The following is a 26,093-nucleotide window of genomic DNA, read 5'->3' as shown; positions in this document are numbered from 1 at the left end:
TATTGCAAGGTTAGTTGGAGTAAGAATATATCAATAAATGTAGGCATGTATATATTTATATGTAATATATGTAATATAACTAAATCACTAGTGGTTAATTTACAGTATCTAGGTAATGATAGAAAACTCAGATCCCTTTGGGTGTGAAGGTGCCCTCTTGAGAACATCAGTCAGTCTTCTATGGGAGAAGATTTTTTTTCTTATGTATTTAAACATTTTAAATAGTGCGATAAACTAGTTATCAGAATTATTTTTAAGCTCTAATGCTGATTATTTCTACACCATAAGTCTGTCTAAATTATATGGTAACAGAAATAATGCACTCCTATTTTTATAAAAGTAAACACATTTTCTAAGAAAGCAAAGAAAGCATTTAGATTTGTTTTATTTAGAAGGAAATATGGTTAATTAAAAGTAGAAATTTGTAATTTTTACAGATGGAATGTCTTATATCTCAGCAATGAAAATTAATACAAAGAGTGTTTTTGGAAAGCTACATATATTTTTAACCTGCCTAAATATCTTGGCACATAATATACATTCTCATTATATGGGCTGTTCAGGTGGAGAATAATGTAAATGTAGGCCTGCTCCCTACTACTTAGCCCCAGAGGTCAATTTTTAATCTCACAATTAAATAGAGGACTTAAAATAGCAATTTTGAGCTTTGCAGTTCTCCTTTAAATTCTTTACCTCCTCTTTTTCAACTTCACTTTTAGCCCATTATCTAAAATGGCAATTCATAGTGGACTTACTCTAATGGGCATTTTAACTTTTCTGGGGGTAGGGTACTGCATCAAGGATACTGCTATGTAGTAGGGTGATAAAGATTAAAATAGAGTTGCCAAAACTAATGACTGCGTTCATTGTTGTGATTCGGTATTTTAATTGCTTTAAGATTTTCCGTTTAAAAGCGTTTGCTGGTGTTTACAAATTAAGATCTTTTACCCCTACCCCATTGTAGGTAAGTATTATGGTTATTAGGGTTGACGGGGTTTTAGAGGTTAAATAATTTCACCAACATCACAGTCTGTTATGAAGATGACTTATGTCCTATAACCTTTTATATGATGTTCCTCCTTCTCTTGTTGCTTTATTAAAACCCAGGGGAGGGAGAGGATCTTGCTCAAGATCTGCTCATGCTTTTATATCTTTCAGGCAGCCTATGATGCTGGCATATTAATATATTTTAGGTGTGATACATGAAAATGTGTTTACATCATTTAGGAAGGAAAATTTTTTTTTTTGCTTTGTTTTGCAGATGTACAGATCAGCTCTCAAAATGTCTTCTGTGTCTTCCGAGCGTCTTCTAAGACAATTGCATTAGCCTCCTGCTAGTTGACTAATAGAATTAATAATTGTAAAAAGCACTCTAAAGCCACATGCCTTATGAAGTCAATGCTGGGTATGATTTTACAAGTATGTGATCTATTTTTTCAAGTGAAAATGTTAACTGGAAAAGTTCTTGGCACACAGTAAAACATCGTGCAATCTGTTATTTGTCTTAGAGATAATAACTTGAGGGTGGCTATAGTCTTATGGTATCTAACTTACGACTTGCTAGGGGAGTTTCTTCCACTTAGAAGTATGACAGATGTGCTTATATTTACATAATCTGTCACTCTGAAAAATTATGATGATATAATTCCAGTAAAATTATTTTTTCTATAACTACTTCAAAGTATAGTCAACTAAATTAAGCACACTTTTTTTTTTTAAAAAAAAAACAGCAACTAAAGAGCATGCCCCTGCCCCCACAACACAAAATAAAACCCAAACGACCTTTCGGATATTTCTTTGAAGTTTTAGCAGTTTAACAGTCTTTGCAATGTGTATTATTAAGGACTCTATTCAGCATAAGGAGTCGTGAGTCATAAGTGTTCGAAGTATCTGTTCTTGGGTAGAAGAAGGAACTTCAATTTTAGAAAGATGATAATTTAATTAAGTCATATTTTCTCCCAGCCACTAAAGATGCTGGTTGAGTAGTCTTTAAACTATGACCCATTATATATCTTCAATGTAACAATAAATCAACTAGATCTAAAGCTTCTTCTTGTTTTGAAAAATAAGTTAATTTTTAAAATATTAATGTATTTGGATCTATTCACTTTTAAGTATTTTATCTTGGTTCCCTTGCTATTTAAAATGTTGCCATTTTCCTAATCACTCACCCTGGCGTTCACATACGGGCATAAACCATTTTCTCTTCATTTTGACGGAAGGATAATCTTAATGAATTAGATTGTTTCTTCCTCATTTCTTCGTGAGTCCTGTCTTTTGATATAGAATTTTTAATTTTTTTGTGTGTAACCTTATTCATTTCATTTAGGTGGTTCAGTGTTAGATTCTAGTCATCTTAAGAAGAAACGGTTAAAATACAAATGATACAGGTATTCAGTAAGGGAAGATTATATTGTAATAGTTAGTGAAGACATTATGTGTAATGGAAAAAATTAACAATCAGGAAATTCTGGAGGGAATGGTAAGAGAAGTTGTATCAAGCCTTCACAGTTTTATGTGTAGGAATGTCTGATTACAACCTAAAATATCCTTTTCTGTAGACCAGGTTAAAACCGTGCATAGTTTGCTTAAACTTATATTTTAAATGATAACTAATTTTTTCAGGTTGCCCATTTAGTCTTTTTCCCCCCATTTTCCCTTTATTGACTACTAGTAAAATTGCCCTTCGGTTTTCTGTGTATTTTCACACATTCCCAGGGCTGCTTTAGTCACTTCTGACAAAAGAATACAGGACTCCTAAAAGGTTGACATAACACATAAGACATTGAAATGCAAACATTAAAAAAAAATAATTGACCAGTGTTTCCTTTTTTAACAGTGGTCATCAGGCTTCGTTAATTTTAGGGCCTAACAGAATAACACCAAGATGAGAAGCTCATAGCCCTCTTCCTTCCTCCAGAAGTCAGGCACATTTACATTGCCTCAACACAACCACTTCTACTCGAAACTTCACTCTTTCATCCTGTATATGTGTGTTTTGTTCCAGGAGAAAGCTTCTGTAGATATTTGGCAAATAACATTATTGATGTGTAAGAACAGTGTACTTTCTTTCTTTCTTTTATTTTTATTTTTGTTTGTTTTTGTTTTTGTTTTGTTTTAGATGGAGTTTTACTCTTGTCGCCCAGGCTGGAGTGCAATGGCACAATCTTGGCTCACTGCAACCTCTGCCTCCTGGGTTCTAGCAATTCTCCTGCCTCAGCCTCCCGAGTAGCTGGGGTTACAGGAGTGCACCACCACACCTAGCTAATTTTTGTATTTTTTGTAGAGACAGGATTTTGCCATGTTGGCCAGCTGGTCTCGAACTCCTGACCTCAGGTGACCCATCCACTGTGACCTCCCAAAGTGCTGGGATTACAGGCGTGAGCCCCTGCGCTTGGTCCAGCGTACTTTCTTAAGTACCATTATACTATTTTTGACATTCACTGTGGCACATTTTTACTTTGTAAATGATTCTTTATACTCTAGTGCACTATCGTTGTTCAGTGATTCATATAAAAATTTTGCATGACCAGCTTTTCAGAAACAAAAGTAAACCTGTATATCCAAAGCTAGTGTGGTACTTCAGTACTTGAAGAAATTATAGATGAAAATGACTAAACTATGTTATTTGGATTTTCTCAGCACATTTTGGATAATCGTGGTATAACTAACTGTTAGTCCTTATGGTGAAGTCAGCTAACAAAGAAGTCTTACTTAATCAGAATGTCACAGGTGGAATTTTCCAAGAGACATTTGGGGTGATGACTTACACAGCACTCGACAGCTCTTTAAGCTGAGTGATTAAGAAACAGCAGCCATGGAACCCAGTCTTCGACCAGCCTTTGTTAATGTATTCTTTAATTGACACTACGTAAATTATTTCTTAGTTTATTTTATATTCTTAGAGTTCTGACTCATTCTACTCCAGCAGAAGAATTTGTTCCAGTATTCTTCTTTTGACCCCAGTCACCGATGTCACTAACTTAACTTGAGAGACATGGTTGAGCTAATGTGTAAAGGTGAACCATAGGAAACTGCTAATATTTTACTGTTTTGAGCAACGCAAGGACAATATTATATGGTTCAGCTTAATATTCTTTCTTAGTCAGTTTCCAGTGCACTCCCGGTGGTGGAACAGGTACTGTTTTCACCAGGCTACGTACGGGACACCCAGAGCTTATTAGGTTCCCCAACATGCTGGACAGAGTCCTAGGAAAACCTGATCCAACCACTGTGATGTGTACCAGGTATTTCTTCTGTCTTTCAGGCAAGCTCCAAATGTGGCTTAAAGAAATTTGGTGGTAGGTCAGAGCTGGAACGTTTGTCATCCTCCACTTCCTGAAAGTGATGAGGCAGTTCTCACTCTGTTTATACCATAGCTGTTTCTGTCTTTTTGACAATGAAGATTTTTTTTTGAAACTATATTTACATCCCGGTTGCATAGGGTAACAATATCGAATTCCAATTTATGTTATTCATGTATACATATACGTACCATATAAATAAACACGTGATGTATTCCATAAACATAAACACACACATATATTTTATAAACACAACGTGTACATGTTATATATAATATAGACCATATATAAATATATAAGCATATATATATATTGTTAGCTACAATGGAAGGAAGAAATTGGGCAAAAATATATTTTCAGGAAAGCATAAGTAATAGGAAGGGTAAACCTAGTAATAAAAATCCTTCATTATTCATAAAACAACCTTAAAATAATAAATGAGCCACTCTTGGTTACAAAAGTCATTCTACATGTAAATTGTTTGTTTTAGTCTCAACTTTTTGCTATTTTTAGAACTGATTTTTTTTCCTAGAGGAAGCATTTGATTATGGCCCTTAAAAAACTTGCCTAGGTAAAATATTCCAGATACAACTATATCTCTGTAACTTTCAAATAACACTGTATCTGCCTTTTCCCTGTATCTTTGCAGATATGGTCCGGAAAAAGAACCCCCCTCTGAGAAACGTTGCGAGTGAAGGCGAGGGCCAGATCCTGGAGCCTATAGGTACAGAAAGCAAGGTATCTGGAAAGAACAAAGAATTTTCTGCAGATCAGATGTCAGAAAGCACGGATCAGAGTGATGCTGCAGAACTAAATCATAAGGAGGAACATAGCTTGCATGTTCAAGATCCATCTTCTAGCGGTAAGAAGGACTTGAAAAGCGCAGTCCTGAGTGAGAAGGCTGGCTTCAATTATGAAAGCCCCAGTAAGGGAGGAAACCTTCCCTCCTTTCCGCATGATGAGGTGACAGACAGAAATATGTTGGCTTTCTCATGTCCAGCTGCTGGGGGAGTCTGTGAGCCCTTGAAGTCTCCTCAAAGAGCAGAGGCAGATGACCCTCAAGATATGGCCTGCACCCCCTCAGGGGACTCAGTGGAGACAAAGGAAGATCAGAAGATGTCACCAAAGGCTACGGAGGAAACAGGGCAAGCACAGAGTGGTCAAGCCAATTGTCAAGGTTTGAGCCCAGTTTCAGTGGCCTCAAAAAACCCACAAGTGCCTTCAGATGGGGGTGTAAGACTGAATAAATCCAAAACTGACTTACTGGTGAATGACAACCCAGACCCGGCACCTCTGTCTCCAGAGCTTCAGGACTTTAAATGCAATATCTGTGGATATGGTTACTATGGCAATGACCCCACAGATCTGATTAAGCACTTCCGAAAGTATCACTTAGGACTGCATAACCGCACCAGGCAGGATGCTGAGCTGGACAGCAAAATCTTGGCCCTTCATAACATGGTGCAGTTCAGCCATTCCAAAGACTTCCAGAAGGTCAACCGTTCTGTGTTTTCTGGTGTGCTGCAGGACATCAATTCTTCAAGGCCTGTTTTACTAAATGGGACCTATGATGTGCAGGTTTGTACTTCGTATTGTCTCTTGGTACAGAAAAAGTTATTAGAAATGAAATGTGAATTCTTACATACACGTTAAAACCAAGGTCCCAGTACCAGACAGGTAGCCCGCTAGATCTAGCAGAAGAGATGGACGTACTCCGTAGCTACTTCATTACAAGTATATTCAGAGTTGTCTAAAGACAACTTTTAGCCTCTTATTGTGGAATACAATCCCAGCATCTTTTTTGATTTGGGAAGGTCTTTTCATGGCATTAGCTAAGCTTCACAATTCTGGACATTTTTCATGGTAATTTGATGTTTTCACAGTCTTCCAAAAATGTTACTAATCTTTATGGTTGTACATGATGATAATTCATGCCTCGTTCCAGCTTTAGATTATAAGGCTTTTGCTATAATCTTTCTTTCAGTGAGGATATTTCTTGTCTCTTGGATTAGGATTTGATTTTATATTCATCCTGACGGGTCATATTGTTGGTTGCAGAGATACTCCTGAAAAGGCAAAATAATTGCAAATGAAAACTGGGATATAACATTTTACATTGATTAGAAAGAAGTAAATGTGATTTTAAGTATTAGGGACACCAGAATGACCTTGGTAGGGGCCAATAAAGCATTCCTTTCTGCATTTAAGGAAAATGACAATAATTTATGAAAGCATTTAGTAATAATTTAGATTTGTACTTTCATTAAAAACAGCCTACCTTTTTGATCTATCTTTCTGTCTCTAGTTTATGGCATATGTGAAATGGAAAAAAGAAACTGTTACCATTTTGCATAAAATGAAACATGGAACTGAGTCTAAATAAATATATACATTTAATTTTAGTAATTTTAGCATAGTCAAAATTCACCGTCAGCTTGAGAAAGTGTATTAGATTTTGTTACAGTTTGTAGATTTTTATTGTATTATAAGGCCGGGGGGATTTCAAAACATGTTAGCTTTACTAGTAACCTTTTTTAGGAATGATTAGTAGTACCCAGAGAACTAATGAAATAAATCCCTTAAAATATCAGTCATTTTGATCAACTCGATAGCTATAGCTCATTTGCCTCAGACTTCTCTATTGACCTAATGCCAATTAAGAAAGTCAGGCAAAGAGGTTATAAATAACAGGTAGTGAACATATTTTGCAATACTTGTAAGAAGAATCAGAAGAGAAATTTCCTGGTCCTTTAAATGTCAGAATGGCAATCTTATCAGTTTAAGGGAGATGTAAAGAACTCTTTAAACACCAGTTTCATCTTGGTAAAGCACTCTAAAAATTCTGTCTTAGTTTGTGAATTTCCACAAATAGAATTATTTCTGTGGAGCAGCAAATTAACCCAACATAATTATTATGCATAAAAGCTACATGCTTTGAACTGCTGTCTATTAAAGATCATTTCACTGTCTTATGTCAGATACACTCTGCTGTCAAACTATGATTGGGAAGCAAATACGTGTTTTAGATAAAAGGGTTGGAAGTGAATAATGTCAGTATGTGAAACGGTGTTTTATAATTAGCAAGTAATATGAAGTTAATACCTGGATTTCCGGCAGGAGTTTCAGTTTGTTCACTCTAGGGACAACTTCTGAGGGAAGCTGATCTAGGCTGTCAGGAAAGCTCTAAAAATGAAAATTACTAAGGCCTATAGTTTGGAAGAATTCAGATTTTTAAACACACTTCCATTTCCCCCAAACAGTTATTTGTTAGGTTCTTGGTTATTTATAGTAAAGTTTATGTTTGGGTAGAAGGAGCTGGACACTTTTCCTGGGCAGTGATTTTAGAAGTAAAACAGATGTGTGAGCTATCTAAGTTTGAACTAATAGAACTAGAAATAAAACAGCTGATCCTCGACTATGCGGTCTGCTAAGTCCTTGCAGCACACAGCGAGGAAGACAAAAAGTGGTAGGAGAGAGCATGCAGGAACATAATCTTGTTAAGATCAAATTTTTTCCAAGATAAATAATATTGCTAAAAATAGAAAAAAGTAATCTGTGGAAAGAGTGCGTGATTATTTCAAACGATTGGATTTTGAAATGCATCTAAAGGGTTAACTTCAATTTGTGAGGATAACGCTGAATATACTTGTAGGGCGAATGCTAATCTTGAATGCTTTGCACATATGCCAGATACTGATGCAGAAAAATGTCTGAAGATAAGTTAACTTATTAATATCTTTATGCTGAAATAAATATTGAACAGTTTTCCTATACGCATAAAATGAATAAAAACGCATCTGAAATTTCCTTTTTTACCCACAAGTTTGTGTTACTGAAATGCTATTTGAGAGATTCTTTCCTTGGCGGTTAAACTTTGTGGAGGCTAAAAGCTGTGGGAGATAAAATGCTGACTATAGAATTTCTTTAATGCCGTTTTGTCAGAAACATATAGTAAGTTAATGGCCTGTGTGTGTTCTGATGAAAAGATGTTGGTAAATATGAGTATTACAGACAAATAATCATTCAATTTTAGGAATTATTTATATAAGTCCATAATTTAAGCTAATTGAAGTAATAGATGAAGAATTCATTAATTCTTTTCAATTAAACTTGCTTTTTAAAAAACATTCAGAACAGTTGGTGGTTAATGATAGATTTATGACATTTTAGGCCAAGAAAAAAGTAACAGAAGCCAAAAGCAAAAGACTGAAAGAACTCTATGGCTTTGATCTATATTTTGGTTTGACATGGATGGTTTTGAATAATTTGAATGGACTTGAGTGCAAATATGAGATATACAGTTGGGAAAAAGAAGTACAGTAGTTTAAACAAATTCTAAGATTTCTAGTTTTAAGTGCAAGTTATTTCAAATATACGTGGAGGAATAATTGAAATGTAGACATGCTTGTACTGATAATATCCACTTTTGTATAAATTACATCACAAATGACTGAGTCAAAGAATTACAACTTTGTAAAAATACTGTCAAATAACAATGTTTCTTTGTGCTGCATAGTGGATAGAGCCCCAGCCGGATAATGGAGGTCACTGTAAATAGCCATCAGAAAGTCAAAACTGTCCTTTCTGAGTGTGGCTTTTATCAGATTCTCCTCCCAACACCTTGAGGTAGCATGCCCAGCCCTGAAAGCAGAAGACATGTCAGTTCTTTACCAAGAAAACAAGAGAAGCTGTAATGGCTAGCTTAGAATTAATTGATTTGACCAGGATGTTAGTTTCCCAATTTTTCATTTATCCAGCATGTTCTATCAATTGTCATGCTTAAATTTTTAAAAATAATAGATGCAGCATGATTGGTTAGCTTTTCATGTAATATTTACTATCTGTATTCAGCCACTGAGGCTGCCATAGAGACCAATAATACAAGAGATCGAGTTCTTAAAAAAGTAATTACAGCTTCTTTCTTTTTATTTTTTTATTTTTATTTTTATTTTTTGAGACGAAGTCTCGCTCTGTCACCCAGGCTGGAGTGCAGTAGCATGGTCTCTGCTCACTGCAACCTCCGCCTCCCAGGTTCAAGCGATTCTCCTACCTCAGCCTCCCAAGTAGCTGAGATTACAGGTGCCTGCCACCGTGCCCGGCTAATTTTTTTTGTATTTTTAGTAGAGACGGGGTTTCCTCATATTGGCTAGGCTGGTCTCGAACTCCTGACCTCATGATCCACCCGCCTCGGCCTCCCAAAGTGCTAGGATTACAGGTGTGAGCCACTGCGCCCTGCCAGCTTCTTTCTTTTTAATCTGCTTTATTATGCTTGTATTTAAACCATTGCTGAATGGAGGCTTGAATTAACGACGCGGCCTTTGCTGTTTCATTAGGGCTTAATGTGCTGTGCATTGGGTGTTTGCATCATCTTTATTGGGGAGCTTTTAGCACTCAGATCAGGTTATAAAAGTAGGAGTCTTGTCAAGTTGTGCTTCCCATGGGAAAGTGTTTATGCAATCCCAAGTTCAGATGCTCATGATATATTTGTTGCCTTTTCATATTAGTAAATTCTTTTTTATTACTGCATTATTCAGGACTCTAAGAAGGTAGTTACTGGTTTCCAGCTATTAAATTTATTTTGGCCCTTAATGAAATTCTAAGGCTAATAGAAGAATACATGATTAACTTACGAAGGACTGTCTTATGTTTGAGCTAGGAGTGTTACATTTCTATGTTGTAAATATTTTTATCAGAGTTGCACAATATGTCATGTTAGAAGCAGGAAGAACAGATTTTAGAGAGAGGAAGTCATTCTTCGGATTTGTATCTTCAACAGATTTAATTGTATGAGTTTATAGATCTTTAACATGTATCAGTACAATCGTTTGAGCAGGGGATTACAGTTTGGTTTGAAAAAAAAAAAAATCAGAGACCATTAATCTCATTGTGGTTTATTTTGACTTGTCTTGAATTTTACTTCTAAACATTTATTTTTTGCCTTCACATTTTCTTTGATCTGGAGTAGGAGGGAAGTTGTAGATCTTAGCACGTTCTGTTTCTTTGTTTTTCCGAGTTGAGGACAATTTCAGTTTAGAAAAACTGGTGAATGAGACTTTAATCAATTCAGACTGTCTATAGAATACAGAATGTTTGGCGTATGAACCCACACTTCTTTTTCAGGACTGTGTCTCTTTAACAAGTAATAAAGTGTGCAAAATAAGACATATGCTCACGCCAAGGCCATAAAGCAAGACAAAGGTCTGGTATTTACCAGGTTATTTTCATCCGTGGAGATGGCAGAGCTAAATAATGTAGCCACTCTTAGTAGAATAGTTCAACTATCATTACTAATCCCTTTACCTGCATGTCAGTTGAATCTTTTTTGACCTTGTTCATGACAGTTGGTATCATCTTTGATTTTCGATTTATTTGTTATCATTTAAAAGAACATGTATAATTTTATTGAATATCAGAATTTTTCTCTAGGCAGAATGTTTAGGAGAATAAATTGTGGTTATCAGTGGATCCAATCAAATTTAGCATTATTCAACTCCTAAGAAAACGTTTTACCTCTCCTGTGGCCTGCTCTGCTAACTATCTCAAGTCGGGAGACTATTCAGTGTTTTTTATTTCTTGGATCATTGTAATTACAGCATACGTGCAGCTGTTAGAAACACAGATATGTAAGTAGTGTGCCAATACGGGGAAAGTTTGGAGAGAGAAAGTTGTTCTGTTCATTTTCTGATTTCCTTCGTGGAGTCTGATTCTGACAGTCATTAGACCGTAGATCTCTTGAATTCTTCATCAGGTGATCCACATTTTGAAGCAAATGTTATACATTTTCAGAATATCATATAAACCCTTGTTTAATTTTAATTGAAAATCAAATGTAAAATTTATTTTTCTGTCTTACATTTAAGTTGATTCATACTTCTTTCATCTTTTAGCTTACATCATCAAAATTTGTAAAGCTCCCTTACTTTTTTCCGATTTTGGATTTGCCTCTAATAATAGCTAAAATTTACTAAGGGTTTCTTACATGTGTATATGGAGCTCAGTTCTTTACATGTGTTAATCAACTCATCTTCATAATGGCCCTAGAAGTAAACACTAACCTTATGTCCATTTAAAACTATAAGGAAACAGCATAGATTAAAGTATCGTGCCCAATATCACAGAGTTGCATAAGTAGAGAGAATGGGATGTAAAGCAGGATAGACAGGCCACGGAAGCCTGTCTTCACAACCACACTGATATATGGCCTGGTCAAACATGAGCCCGAGTTTACTGCCAATAGCAAAGCAATAGAAGATAGGCCAATTGCACATAAGGGAGGAGATAGAAGACTGGTAAATCAGAGCTCTTTGATGCAGTCTCTGTGAATCAGATTGATTTTGGGGACTTGGGTGATTTCTTTGAGATTGTCTGCTATCTGCTCCGTGTAGTGTAATGCTACCTTATTTGAACTTACTAAGCTTCTAGTCGAAATCAGTAAAAAGAAAATTAAATTTGCTGATTCGTCTTTTTAAAATTACTGTGATTCATTTTCCCTGGTACTTTTGCTGCAGAAATTAGTTCTGGTAGAGTGAGTAAGGTGCAAATTTTGATGTAATCAATTAAGGATATAATGTTTGATCCCCAAATTAAGGGACATTTCATCCATGTGTTTGACTTATTTTGTACTCCCCTCATTTAGAGGACTTTGTTTTAGGAATTTATGATTTAAATGATGGTCTGAAAATTGTCTTATGCTCTTCTAGTTACCAAGCACAATTTAGTTGTTGTTTTTTTTTTTCCATGCAGATTACATGTTAAGGAGATACACTCCATTCCCATTTATGTCCTTCAAGGCTATGTAATTAAGGTTTTATCCTCTGCCTACATTCAGCGCAGGAATGGGTGTGGAAGCAGCGAACAAATCGGAATGCCTTTAGAGTGTCCAATTTGTAGTGTGCTGGGTTCTCCAGGCGTGCTTGGAGCTGTGTGCTTTCATTGAATTCAGAAAGTGATAGACGGGTGGGACATAGTGAGAAGTTGGGGAATTCAGAGTCTCCTGGCCTAGCATTTCTCCTTTCACGTTTAGGCGAACTGTTGATATAAGATTAAAGAATGCCTGCATCCTTTCATGTGTCCAGGAACATATTTGGGAATCTTATAATAAATGATGGCTTGTTCCAAGACCTGTTTTTCCAGCTGATGGGAAGCTCCACCTTGGTATTCATTGGCACTTCAAAGTCAACATATGTAAAAGTGAAGTCCCCCACAACTTCCTTTTTGCCTCCTTTCTTCTTTACTCCTGTTTTCAACTAAGTCAGGCTGGAAATCATGGAGTTACCTTGAATTTCTTTCTGATATCATGCCCCAAACATTTGAATAGTGTGCCCCATTGTTCCCTTCTTTATTCTTTTACTGTTACTTCTTTCAAGTAAATCCTTATGGATTTCTTTTCTGTTGTTCTATCTTTATCTTCCCCTCTTGTCTCTTCCTTTCCCTTCTCTTCTCACCTCCCATTCTTTCCTCCTCCTCTTCATCTTCCTCTCCTTTCCTTTGATTTCTTTTTTTTCTCTTCTTTCTTTTTTCTTCTTCCTTCTGTTTTTATTTCCTTCCTCATTCCCTCTTCTTCCTCCTCTCTTTTGCCTCTTTTTGTCTGTTCTTTTCTTCTGTCCTCCTTCTCTCTTTTTTCTTCCTTTCTTCTTCTCTTTTTTCATCCTCCTTCCTTTCTCTTTTTCTCCCTCCCTCTCACTTTCCTTTCTTCCTTCTTTCCTTTAATTTTTAAAAATTCTATTTATAGATGACTTGTCCTACATTTTAGAGCAAGTATGGGACTACTTCTGTTAAAAAGCATATCATCTAATTATACTTCCTTATGTAAATATCGGCTCTACAATAACACATTACCTTTCTACATTAAATCTCACTATTCTTCTAGAAGGGATAATAGTAAGAACAAGGCTAGCACATTTATATTACTTATTACATAGCAAGCACCATTATGTAGCAGATTCCATTTAAAGATTTGATAATGTCTCAACCCTCCTCAGTATTTCCTGAGAGCAGCTTGCCTTGTCTTACTCTCACTGTTGATTTTACTGGTTTTGTTTCCTTCACCTGAAATGCCCTTCCATGATCACTGCCTTTGAGGCTAATCTTCACATGTCAGCTCATCTGTCCACAGCTCAGTTGTTACTTCTGGGAGCCTTTGCTGACTCCTCAGTCTGGGTTAGGGGCTCTTCCTCTGTGTTGTCATGGAACCTGTTACACGTCTCAGCAGAAGCATGTATTCCACTGTTGTGATCTTTTTAGTTGTGAGCTTTTTGTGCTAAACCATAGACATGTTACGATTTTGGACTATGTCATTCTTTTTGTATTTCCAGTGCTTGGCACATAGTAGATGTGTTAAAACAGTAACCCTCCCTGGAGGAAGGATGTTTTATATTTTCAGAGATTACATTTTCTCTCTTCCCATTAAGATGCTCTTTAGAATACATGTGCAATTCTGACATATCTCCGTTATGAACCAGTAGCACCTACAGGTTGGCTGCTGTAGAGGAGTGCTATGGGGAATTCACTTAGCTTTGTAACCCACTTGAACTGCATTTTCTCTTGCTTATTTTTCCCATAAAAGATTGTCTTCCAAATTATTAAGATGGACCTTTTTTTTTTTTTTTTTTTGATATGGAGTCTTGCTCTGTTGCTCAGGCTGAACTGCAGTGGCATGGTCTCGGCTCACTGCAACCTCTGCCTCCCAGGCTCAAGCGATTCTCCTGCCTCAGCCTCTCGAGTAGCTGGGATTACAGGCACCCACTACCACACCCAGCTAATTTTTGTATTTTTAGTAGAGACAGGATTTCACCACGCCAGGCTGGTCTCGAACTCCTGATCTCAGGTGATCTGCCCACCTCGGCCTCCCAGAGTGCTGGGATTACAGGCATGAGCCACTGTCCCCGGGCTATTAAGATGGACTTTAAGATTTATTGGTACTCTGTCATCTGAAATACCAGATAACTATAGAAAAATTAATTCAGACTTATACTGAGTAAAATGAGAAAACCAGTTTAGGGTAAACTGTTTATTGCTATAATGCAAAAAGCCGATAATAAAAATGTGCATAATGAGGAATATGTAGTATTTTCTTCTTCAATGTGCCCAGTAGAGAAACTTAAGTTTTGGTTTCTCCTGTATCCTACCCTGCCATTGGTTGGCTCTTATATTATAAATCCAAATAAGGGAGTTGCTACAGTGTCACTGATAGGAATAAACCTCGGAAATAAGCTATGCATGGCATGAGAGTAAAATGATGCCATATAATTAGATTTGTTGTTGAGATTCTTAAACATTTATTCTCCATCAAAAGTATATCACTGAAACACACTCTGTATTCTAGAATTTTTTTTGGAAGCACTATATATGCAGAAAAATTCCCAATATATATATACAGATTAATTCTGACTGCAGTTATTTTCAGCTAAGATCGGCCCTTACAGATTTTTTTCAAGTTATTTGAAATATTAGTATTTGAACAATGATTTTTTTAACAACTTAGCTTTTTATTTTTAAGCTTTTACCTCTTTGACTATCAGCCCATAACCTCAAGTTCTCTTAGATTAGTACCCTTATAATTGTCTCTGTTGCTATCAATTATAGTACTTGAAAATGAACCACATCTGAGAAAAGGTTTGTGTTTAGTTCAAACAGCTCTTTCTTTGCTGCGTTGAAAATAAGTACATGTGTTGAAGTGTCATTTTAAGAGCTCTGAGGCTTTAAGAAATATTTTCCTTTGACATATTATTTTAGATATTATTATTATTAGTTTTTACTTCATATTATTGGAAGGAAAGAAGGAAACTGATATTAATGACCTTGAAAAAACCAACCCTTTTATATTCTTCATTTCTACGGTAACACATTTTTTTGTGTGTAAAAAGACATATGTAAGTAAATTATAAATGAAAGCCATGGAAAACACTTCATGGATGGAACAGTTTTTAAAACTAGGGCTAAAATCAAATATAAAAAGCCATACTAGTCCTTAGTCAGTGAAAAAGACTTTAAAATCTGTTCATTTTTCTGCCTTAATTGTTTTAGGTGTTTTTATATAACTTTAATTCACAATCAAAGGACTCCATAGGCAGTCATTTGCTTGTGGATAAAAGATGCATTTTGTAGTTTCTTGAAGAAGGCCATGTATGGCAGGTCAAGTCAGTGGCAAGGGTGCCATGAAGTACTGTGGCCAGGGTATCTCAGGTAACTCAGGGGCCTTGGTGAGAAATTTTCATCTGCTCACCTCTGCCTTCGCTCATTCAGTCAAAATGCATTGAGCCCCTGCTTTCTTCTAGATATGAATAAGACTATTCCTCTAGCTCAAGAAGGAATATAAACAGAAGCATTAGCTTAGTAACAACAGATTGAACCTTTGCATTTACAGCTAAGAATATTGATAGTGACAAGTGTGTGAGTTTGTCACTGAATGAATTTACCACTTCCCTTCTATTTAATCTCTTTATCTCATTTGCAGGAAAAATTTACTTGAATGATTCATTTTGTTAAATAATAATCCTATCTATGCACATGTCAAGTGTGCTATCTAATATGGTATTCCCTAGCAAATGTGGCTGTTTAAATTTTAGGCTGGGCATGGTGGTGCGTGCCATAATCCCAACACTTTGTGAGGCCAAGGGAAGTGGCTAGCTTGAGCCTAGGAGTTCAAGACCAGTCTGGGCAACATGGCGAAACCCTGTTTCCACAAAAAATACAAAAATTAACTGGGTATGGTGGCGTGTGTCTATTTTCCCAACTACTCTGGAGGCTGAGGTGAGAGGATTCGCTTGAGCCCAGGAGGCGGAGGTTACAGTGAGCGGAGATCATGTCACTGCACTCCAGCCTGGGTGACAGAGACCCTGCCTCTAAAAAAGAAATTTTTAAAATATATACATTTCAGTTAATTACAAATAAATTAATGAAATGCTAAGAAAAATACATGAAAGTAAATTTAAAAATTAGTTCTTCATTTTTACCAAGCCTACTTGTGGCTAGTGGCTACCATATTGGCCAAGGAAGGCTGTGGAACATTTTAATCATCTCAGGGAATACTATTGGACAGCACAAATCTATAGTTCTCACTTGATCCTCATAATAATCCCATAAAATGACAAGTTGTACAGTATTATATCCATAGAGGCCAGGAAACCGAGGTGCCAGGAGGTTAAATAATGGATCTTTTCGGCCGGGCGCGGTGGCTCAAGCCTGTAATCCCAGCACTTTGGGAGGCCGAGGCGGGCGGATCACAAGGTCAGGAGATCGAGACCACAGTGAAACCCCGTCTCTACTAAAAATACAAAAAATTAGCCGGGCGCGGTGACGGGCGCCTGTAGTCCTAGCTACTCAGGAGGCTGAGGCAGGAGAATGGCGTGAACCCAGGAGGCGGAGCTTGCAGTGAGCCGAGATCGCGCCACTGCACTCCAGCCTGGGCAACAGCGTGAGACTCCGTCTCAAAAAAAAAAAAAAAAAAAAAAAAAATAATGGATCTTTTCATAGAATTTGAGCTAGAGAACTTCCTCTAGAAGCAAATAAATACAGGCAGATGTAAATACAAATGAATAAAGGGTTTTATCTACAATTTTTTAATCTTAAAATGTAAGATTGTCTACCTCTTCAATATTATATGTCTAATATCTATCGCAGAGTCTGACACAAGCCGAACACTTAGTTATTACTAATTAGAGGGATAAATACATGTAGTTTTTGGCCCAAGCAGAAATTACAGTTTAATATAATTGTAAAAATTTGGATATCTTTACCAAAGGAACTGCTGGGTTTAAAGGGTTATAATTAAAGTTCTGGTTAGCAAAAGAAGGAAGTTTGAAAGCTGTGCTCTTTATTCTGCTTGCACTCTCTTTTTAGTATAGTCATAGATAAGAAGCAGTAAATTTTTCTACTCCACGTTGGATTTAGCCATTTGAAAAGTTTGCAATGTTCTATGAATGTGTAGGCATTGTTTCCAGACAATACGTTTCAATAAACCATTGCTGCAAACACTTATTTTGCGTAATTGTTCTCACTGTATATTTGTTTTTACCCTAGAAAAGAATAGATTTAAAATGGGGTATCTGGGGCATGCAAATAAAATGAATGTGGTCAGTAGACACCAGTAGTGTCTCCTAAAATAATAAATTTTGTTTTACTGTAAAATGGCATTTAAATGTTGTATGTCAGTTATATTTCACTATGACTTGAATGTACCTCTAGTAGTATAGAAAGTATAAAAATTGCCACAAATAGAGCTTTTAGATTTTCTTTTTGAAAGAAAAAAGGAATAGAACACTGTCATTATGTTTTCCAAAACTGCTTTTTAAAATATGTAATTCTAATATTGTATTAGCTTTTAATAATATATAATACTAATATTATTTGCTGATATTAACCAAAAAGGCAAGTATGTAACCTATAGAAGTGTCAGTATTGTTCTTGCCATTAAATGAGATCCATGAGTTTTCATTTGCCAGCTTGACTTTTGAAAGAGCAGTCAATAGTATGAAGGTATTTATTCTTCAGCATAATTAAAATATATAGCTCTTAAAAGCTTCTTAAATAATGAAGTTGGCACATTTTCCCTGGGTTAAAAAAAAACACTTCTAGACACGTACACCAACTTCAAAGACCTAACTCGTTTTTTATAGCTTAGTTAATCCTAAACCAAAATGCTTTACTGACAATTTTTCACAAAATTGCCTTTCTTTCGTAGTCCCCTTCTCCTGATAGTATTGATTCGTAGCCTGGGTTTTCTGAATTCTTAGGTTGTTTTTAAATAACAGCAACCTTTTTAGGATGTTGGGATGCTTAGTAATAATTTAAATCCACTTCAAAATCATATGTTTAGGGATTTCTTAAGTGTATGTATGCTCTTTGTTCAGCCCTTTCAGTGTGGTCATGGCACATGAGGCTTAAAGATTGCAAAATCAAAGAAATAGTGATGATGCCTGGTGGTTTCTTGGGAATCTTGGTTCAACAAGCAGAAGTTCAAAGCATTTTATAATAGGGAAGCTTGGCAACGCTGATGCAATGTGAAAGCTTAAACAAGAACATTTTTTATCTCTAGATTTTGCACACTTTCTTTCTTTGCCTATGTTAAAGAAGAAGGGGATACATCTGAATGTATCCCTTTTGAATCAAGTTTAAGTTCCAGAACAAAGAACCTGATTGATGGCTATCCATTTAAATATGTGTGTGTGTGTGTGTGTGTGTGTGTGTGTGTGTGTGTGTGTATATATATATATATTTTTTTTTTTTTGGCAAATAAACTTTCTCTTTACCTCCACTGAATTGGGAAATATATGTATAGATTTTTATAATATTATGAATTGTATTTCAGTGCAAGTTTTAGTTGCTTTAGTCACTTAAATGCTAGATTAGAATGCTCTATTCTGTATACCTGAGTGTATGACTTTGAAATCTCTCACACCATTGAATGATTGTCGGTTTGCTGCCTGGAAGGGTGCCCCATTCTTAGCTTTCTGGCTGGTTGATACTCTGTCATCGACAGACTGAAATCTATGCGATTGGGGTGGTGGCTATAGACATTGCCTAATGCGAAACATTACATCCTTTGATTAAAGGCTGTGGGAAACTTTTGTAAGTTCCTATCTTAATGTACAGTAAACGTTGAGTTGTTTATGTATTAATGCACATTTCTTAGAACTATAATACTGGATATGAATTTAGAGGTTGCCCCAGTTGAAGAAGCTATTGGCCAGAGAGGTTAAGTAACTTGATCACGGTCACATCTCTTTTTAATAGCAAAAAGAATACTTCAATCTTAGTCCTGTACAATAGAGGTACAAACATATCTCTCAGTGTACTACAGCAATACTATTTGCATTTCAAATAGAGCCTTTACATGATTTTGAGATGCCTGAGACTTTTCTCATGGAGTGATTTGGATATGAACAGCAATCACACGTGTCATTTTTGAACAGCTGTTGAAGAAGGCAGAACATGATTATGCCACTTGCTTAATATATTACATCTGGTTGCTGGGAAAATTTAAAAATTCCTTGGTGGTTGGAAGAGAATTTTTTCCCCCCTTTTTGGAGTATTTCATTCAAAAACTCTATTTTAAACTCTGAATTTTGGCTGCTCAGTGGTGGCTTAATTGTACTCCTGTTGAGATACACACTGAGAATGGAGGAAGGATTTTACGTAAAGTGCCCTTTGAAGGCTTTCATAGTCCTGATTCCATGTAATTTCATAATTTGGGAAAGAAAGCAGAGCTGTAGTTATTTTTATGGTGGAATTATTTCATTTTGCCATTCAAACATCTCCATGACCTACTCATGTGAGAAGTTGGGAGCCCTTTGCAATGAAACAGAACCGTAATCAAATAAGGCCCTGGAAGATTTTTCTTTTTTGTTTGTTTGTTCTAGATTGGGAAACATTCAAAATTCTTTATTTACATGGTTCTTCTTCACTAGTATTTCCTGCATACTCAATTCATCTTTTTGTTTGTTTGTTTCACTGAGCTTTAATTATAAGCCATTTTGGGTGGTCATTTGAGCACCTGTATTTTACCTAAAACAGAGACCTCATCTTTGCCTGCAGCCTCATTGCTGTAGGAACTGAACAGAATATTTCATTGGAGAATATCTGCCTTGAGTACTTTTTGAGCAAGTGCCTCTAGTTTTGACAGTAACGCCTCACCTTTTGAAAAGAAATCCCATGTGATTAGGATGCTTCTGTAGGAGTGTGATTTGAAGGAGGCAATAGTAAAACGTACTGTGTTGAAAATTGTTTTCTTAGTTTAAAAAATGTATTATTCAGTCTTTCAAATTATGGTACATTTATTACTTACCCTCACCTGTTACTTTGGCCTACAGTGTATAACATAATGAGCCTCTCAAAGAGTAACTGTTGAGAAATGAAGAGTGAATTTATTTGGCTCTGTGATTATTCAAGTGATTTCATAATAAGCAGGAGTACTATTGTATTTTTTGATGTGGAATACTTGGCAGTACCCTCCCCCTCCCCTGCAGAGGACCCATTGAATTAAAGACACCTCAGAAGTAAAGTCCATTTCTTCTTTTCTCCAGGTGACTTCAGGTGGAACATTCATTGGCATTGGACGGAAAACACCAGATTGCCAAGGAAACACCAAGTATTTCCGCTGTAAATTCTGCAATTTCACTTATATGGGCAACTCGTCCACCGAATTAGAACAACATTTTCTTCAGACTCACCCAAACAAAATAAAAGCTTCTCTCCCCTCCTCTGAGGTTGCAAAACCTTCAGAGAAAAACTCTAACAAGTCCATCCCGGCACTTCGATCCAGTGATTCTGGAGACTTGGGAAAATGGCAGGACAAGATAACAGTCAAAGCAGGAGATGACACTCCTGTTGGGTACTCAGTGCCCATCAAGCCCCTCGATTCCTCGAGACAAAATGGTACAGAGGCCACCAGTTACTACTGGTGTAAATTTTGTAGTTTCAGCTGTGAGTCATCTAGCTCACTTAAACTGCTAGAACATTATGGCAAGCAGCACGGAGCAGTGCAGTCAGGCGGCCTTAATCCAGAGTTGAATGATAAGCTTTCCAGGGGCTCTGTCATTAATCAGAATGATCTAGCCAAAAGTTCAGAAGGAGAGACAATGAGCAAGGCAGACAAGAGCTCGAGTGGGGCTAAAAAGAAGGACTTCTCCAGCAAGGGAGCCGAGGATAATATGGTAACGAGCTATAATTGTCAGTTCTGTGACTTCCGATATTCCAAAAGCCATGGCCCTGATGTAATTGTAGTGGGGCCTCTTCTCCGTCATTATCAACAGCTCCATAACATTCACAAGTGTACCATTAAACACTGTCCATTCTGTCCCAGAGGACTTTGCAGCCCAGAAAAGCACCTTGGAGAAATTACTTATCCGTTTGCTTGTAGAAAAAGTAATTGTTCCCACTGTGCACTCTTGCTTCTGCACTTGTCTCCTGGGGCAGCCGGAAGCTCACGAGTCAAGCATCAGTGCCATCAGTGTTCATTCACCACCCCTGACGTAGATGTACTCCTCTTTCACTATGAGGGTGTGCATGAGTCCCAAGCATCAGATGTCAAACAAGAAGCGAATCACCTGCAAGGATCGGATGGGCAGCAGGCTGTCAAGGAAAGCAAAGAACACTCATGTACCAAATGTGATTTTATTACCCAGGTGGAAGAAGAGATTTCCCGACACTACAGGTGAGTCAAAGGGGGGTAGGTCAGGAGGAATATACAAATAAAATAATAGAAAAAATCCACAGAAAGAGGGCTGAACCAGGAATTGTTGGGAGTGATTCCGATGACTTGGGGAAGTTATAGGAGAAGACCACATAAAAGATCATCACAGATTTGCAGGTGGTATAGTTATAGCTGTGATCACTGTAGACTTTAATTTGGTTCCTTCTTTTGGACTGTATGCTCATGTTTGATACTTGTTTTATACCATTTACTGATTGTCTTTTTAAATTCACAGTGATTCTAATAATGCTGATGAGTTTACTAATTTATCATAGTCCATTTATTTGTCCTTACTAAATATGACTCCACATCCTATATTTCTTTGACAGGGCAACTCCCAAATGAAAGTTACTATTGTAATATATCCTATTCTCTATTCTGAGAAAAAATTTTGAGAACCTGTTGCTCATTTTTATTTTAAAATGAGATTATATATTCTTCTAGCTTTGAACAATTCTGCAGCATCCTTGTTTGGCATATAAACAGTAATCTAAAGGTGAGAATTTTTGTAATATGTGTGATTTTGGATGTAGACTTGCTCCTCCAAGTAGGTAAAACTGCTTGAGTTATTCCAGATTCTTAAATGGATGTGGGATGTTTGTGTTTTCCTTCTGCTTTCACTCTATTCTCTTTATAAACATTAACTTTCCCAGTTAATCTTTTATAATATCTAGAGATAAGTATAGGATATGTATCTTTATTTCATTGATGCATTCATTCTTTACTTAATTAATGTCAAAACTCCTATTGTACCAGGCATTGAATGAATATAGAAGAGAAGACATAGTCAGTGCCCTCATGGAACTTATAGTTTAGTAGGAAAGATGAGACACTTAGATGATTACAAGAGTAGTAATTGTCATAATAGATGAAGTGCAAGGCAGTGTGTTTGAATATAATGATAACATAACCTAATATGGTAGATTAGGAAATGCCTTCCTGGGGAAGGAGCATTTAAACTGAGCCTTGGTTATAAATAGGAATTAGTTCAGCAAAGCGTTGGTGGTACCCTGCATTTAGGTATTATTTAGTGCTCATTGGGTACTTTCTTATTATTATGCCTTTTGGCATCAAAGTAGAAAGTTTTGCTTATTCTATCAATATCCTAGTCTAAAAATCTACTCATTTCAATTTCTATACCCCAAGATGTTAAACAGTTTCTTCCACTCCTTTTAAAAGTTGTGTGTTAGTGCGAGTGTGTGTATGTTTTTTCAGTCACCAGTAATGAAGCAGTTCATATCCAACAATAGGCTAATAATGTTAGATGTTAATTTGAAGGACATCCCAGTGCTCACAGTGAATCAAAATGTTCAGAAAACACTTACTTGAGATTTACACTGTTTAATTTATAAGGTCAGCCCTGGGAAAGATACAGTCCTGCAATCAAATATGTGTTCACACTTGCAATGAGTGTTTCTGGCTCCTCTGATGTTAGCTGCATGTTAATTTATTTCTGAGGCTCGCAGACATCAGCTGCTTTCTGAGCTCTGCCAGTGTGGATATATGCGTATGTGCACATTGTTCATGTACATTTGTTGAGTGATGTAAAAATCAGATAGTCCATTTTTTTTTTGAAAAGGACAAGGACGATTTTGAGAAATCGTCATGATTTTCTTTAATCATGAGGGAACCAGCCAGAACACACACACATCATGGAACTGCGTACCCACGTATGTGCGCACACACACACACACACACGTGCACACACACTCATTCTGATACATCTAGCTACCAGTACAGTTGGACAAGTGGTTTTTCTATTGATGCAGCTGAGGCATTGCTTGAGAATCTGTCTGGGAAAACAGGGTTTTCACATGCTTTAGGTAAACAAAATAATCCCCCAAGAAATAAAATATGAATAAAACTATTACTGAATACTGTCAGAATTTAGTTAATATTCAGTGATGAAAGTAAGCTCTAGAGAAAAGAGAACTATTCTTTTCTTGTTCACCACTGATTCTGCACGATTTAACACAGTGGCAGGATGCCTAATGGGAGTTCAATGAATATCTTTATGTAAATGAGATCCCTGTGAGTTTTTGACTTCACAGTAGTTATGAATAAGCTGAGATTTCCAAGGTGAGCTACATTTTAATCCTTCACTATTATATGGTCTTGGAACCCTTCTGTGGACCTAGGCTTCTATACCAAATGGGAGTTGCCTGTTCATTTTGAATTTAAGTCAACTTCTCAGCATTTTATTAGCTAAAAATTTAAATAGCACTTGTCCATAGGGCATTAAAATATTCTTGCACTTATGTTTAAATCCTGATAGAGTTTGGCTGACCACAGATCCTTTAAGGTGCTGAGTAGTTTATTGCTCATCTGTTTCTGAGTTCTTATAGAGATATTTGAAATTTGGAGCCTTCCGATTTCAGAAGTCACAGCTTAGCAGGAAAGATAAAGAAACTCTACTGAAAGCTGAACAGTAATAGCGGCCCCAGAGATGTGAAAGGACATAGTCACGTGGATGTTCAGAACTTTATCTGCTATCAAAGCATTTTCCAAAAATGCCCCATTTTTAAGATAGAATAAGAGGACAAGTGTACCTTATCACATAGTATCTGTATAATTAAATTTGTTTACTCAGATTATTCATGTTGGGAAACTTCTGCCATAATTCTATGTTATTTCTGTGAAACATTCTAGGCTTTTGAGTGCTCTATATAGAAGACTTAACGGTGTAGTAAAAATCAGCATAAGCCATGAACTGTACAGCATGCGAAATCATTTAGCTATAAAATGACTGTAGCTGAGAAGCAGAAGAGTTGATCTAGAGCTCTGATTGAAAGACCTCGGTGTCGATTCCATGGCATGGGTGTTTTCTTTAAGAACTAAGTTAAACTTGGTGGAACTGTAAACATGATCTAGTCAGCAACAGGGATTTGGTCCATTCTCTTAATGTTTAGCATTTACCTATGATACCCCTAACTCAGATCATAACTGGGTTATTATATTCCACTTATAAATGGTTTTCTCACTGCATTTCTATTATTATTTATCATTTAATTCAATTTTGTACCTGCTCTCTATTGACTGCTACTTTTCTTATCAAAATTTTCAGTGTTATAACTTAGGTTTTTGGCATAAGTAGGAGGATTACTTCCCTGCAAAACAACTATACTAGATAAAACGTATTTTGTAATGCATTGCCAGACTTCTACAAAGTAAGAAAAATTTTTGGAGCCTTTGTTCTACCTTTCATGAAGAGTGCACTAAACGCAGAGTAGGGAGAAGTGAAGGGTAAGCTTGGAATGTGAGGTTACACTGAGGGCAAATGCCAATGTCGATGTTGCATTTGATCAGAAGACTAAGCCTGAAGTTACTCATAGAGAGGAGGAGTTGAATCTGAGTTTTGCTTTAAGCTTAGATCTTGAAGTGGCTAGGATTTTTACATTAGTCCTCCCTCTGACTTCTGACATAATTAAATACAAATTTGTCTACAGAAAAGTACTCCAATTTTTACCTCCCAGATATTGATGGATGCAGATAAATCTTGTATGAGCTCACTATGATGAAAATTCACCATATGGACAGGAAAATAAGCCACCATATGTGAAATCAGTAGAAAACACAAATAATAGATGTAGCTAGATACCCAGTCACTTTAGATACAGGAGTTTTCAGTTATAAAATACAGATAAGCATTCAAAGATATGAAAGTTACAATTAAAAATGATCAAGCAACATGAGACTAGATGAACAGGCACCTCTCAGAAGAAGATATTTATGCTGCCAACAACCATGAAAAACTGCTCGTCATCACTGTTCATTAGAGAAATGCAAATCAAAAACACAATGAGATACCATCTCACGCCAGTTAGAATGGTGATCATTAAAAAGTCAGGAAACAGATGCTGGCGAGAGTGTGGAGAAATAGGAACACTTTTACACTGTAGGTGGGAGTTTAAATTAGTTTAACCATTGTGGAAGACTGTGTGACAATTCCTCAAGGATCTAGAACCAGAAATACCAATTGACCCAGCAATCCCATTACTGGGTATATACCCAAAGGATTGTAAATCATTCTGCTATAAAGACACATGCACATGTATGTTTATTGCACCACTGTTCACAATAGCAAAGGCTTGGAACCAACTCAAATACCCACCAATGATAGATTGGATAAAGAAAATGTGGCACATATACACCATGGAATACTATGCAGCCATAAAAAAGAATGAGTTCATGTCCTTTGCAGGGACATGGATGGAGCCGGAAACCATCATTCTCAGCAAACTAACACAGGAACAGAAAACCAAACACCGTATGTTCTCACCTATAAGTGGAAGTTGAAAAATGAGAACACATGGACACAGGGAGGGGAACATCACACACTGGGGCTTGTTGGGGAGTCGGGGGCAAGGGGAGGGAGAGCATTAGGACAAATATCTAATGCATGGGTCTTAAAACCTAGATAATGGGTTGATAGGTGCAGCAAACCACCATAGCACATGTATACCTATGTAACAAACCTGCACGTTCTGCACATGTACTCCAGAACTTAAAGTAAAATATAAAAAAAATCAAGATCACCAAAAATTAACAAATAACATTGTTTTAGTTGAGAAATATTAACTCTTCAAACTTAAAACATA

The 26,093-nt window shown here is 36.5% G+C and overlaps 1 protein-coding gene across 10 annotated transcripts in view; it reads left to right on the top strand.

The window, feature by feature from the left end:
- TRPS1 (transcriptional repressor GATA binding 1) overlaps positions 1–26,093 on the top strand; it is a 264,667-nt gene that overhangs the window by 44,702 nt on the left and 193,872 nt on the right. For 4 of the 10 annotated variants that reach the window (XM_045399259.3, XM_045399262.3, XM_045399260.3 and 1 more), the window contains 3 exons: positions 1,262–1,419; positions 4,954–5,882; positions 20,327–21,456. In XM_045399259.3, the coding sequence (XP_045255194.2) occupies positions 1,383–1,419; positions 4,954–5,882; positions 20,327–21,456 (2,096 nt within the window). In that variant the 5' untranslated portion in view covers positions 1,262–1,382. The remainder of the gene's footprint in view (positions 1–1,261; positions 1,420–4,953; positions 5,883–20,326; positions 21,457–26,093) is intronic. The other 6 variants (XM_045399263.3, XM_073999321.1, XM_073999320.1 and 3 more) reach the window with 2 other exon arrangements.

Source organism: Macaca fascicularis, chromosome 8 (genome assembly GCF_037993035.2).
Source record: "Macaca fascicularis isolate 582-1 chromosome 8, T2T-MFA8v1.1".
NCBI classification, from domain to species: domain Eukaryota; kingdom Metazoa; phylum Chordata; class Mammalia; order Primates; family Cercopithecidae; genus Macaca; species Macaca fascicularis.
This window is presented reverse-complemented; position numbering and strand designations above follow the sequence as displayed.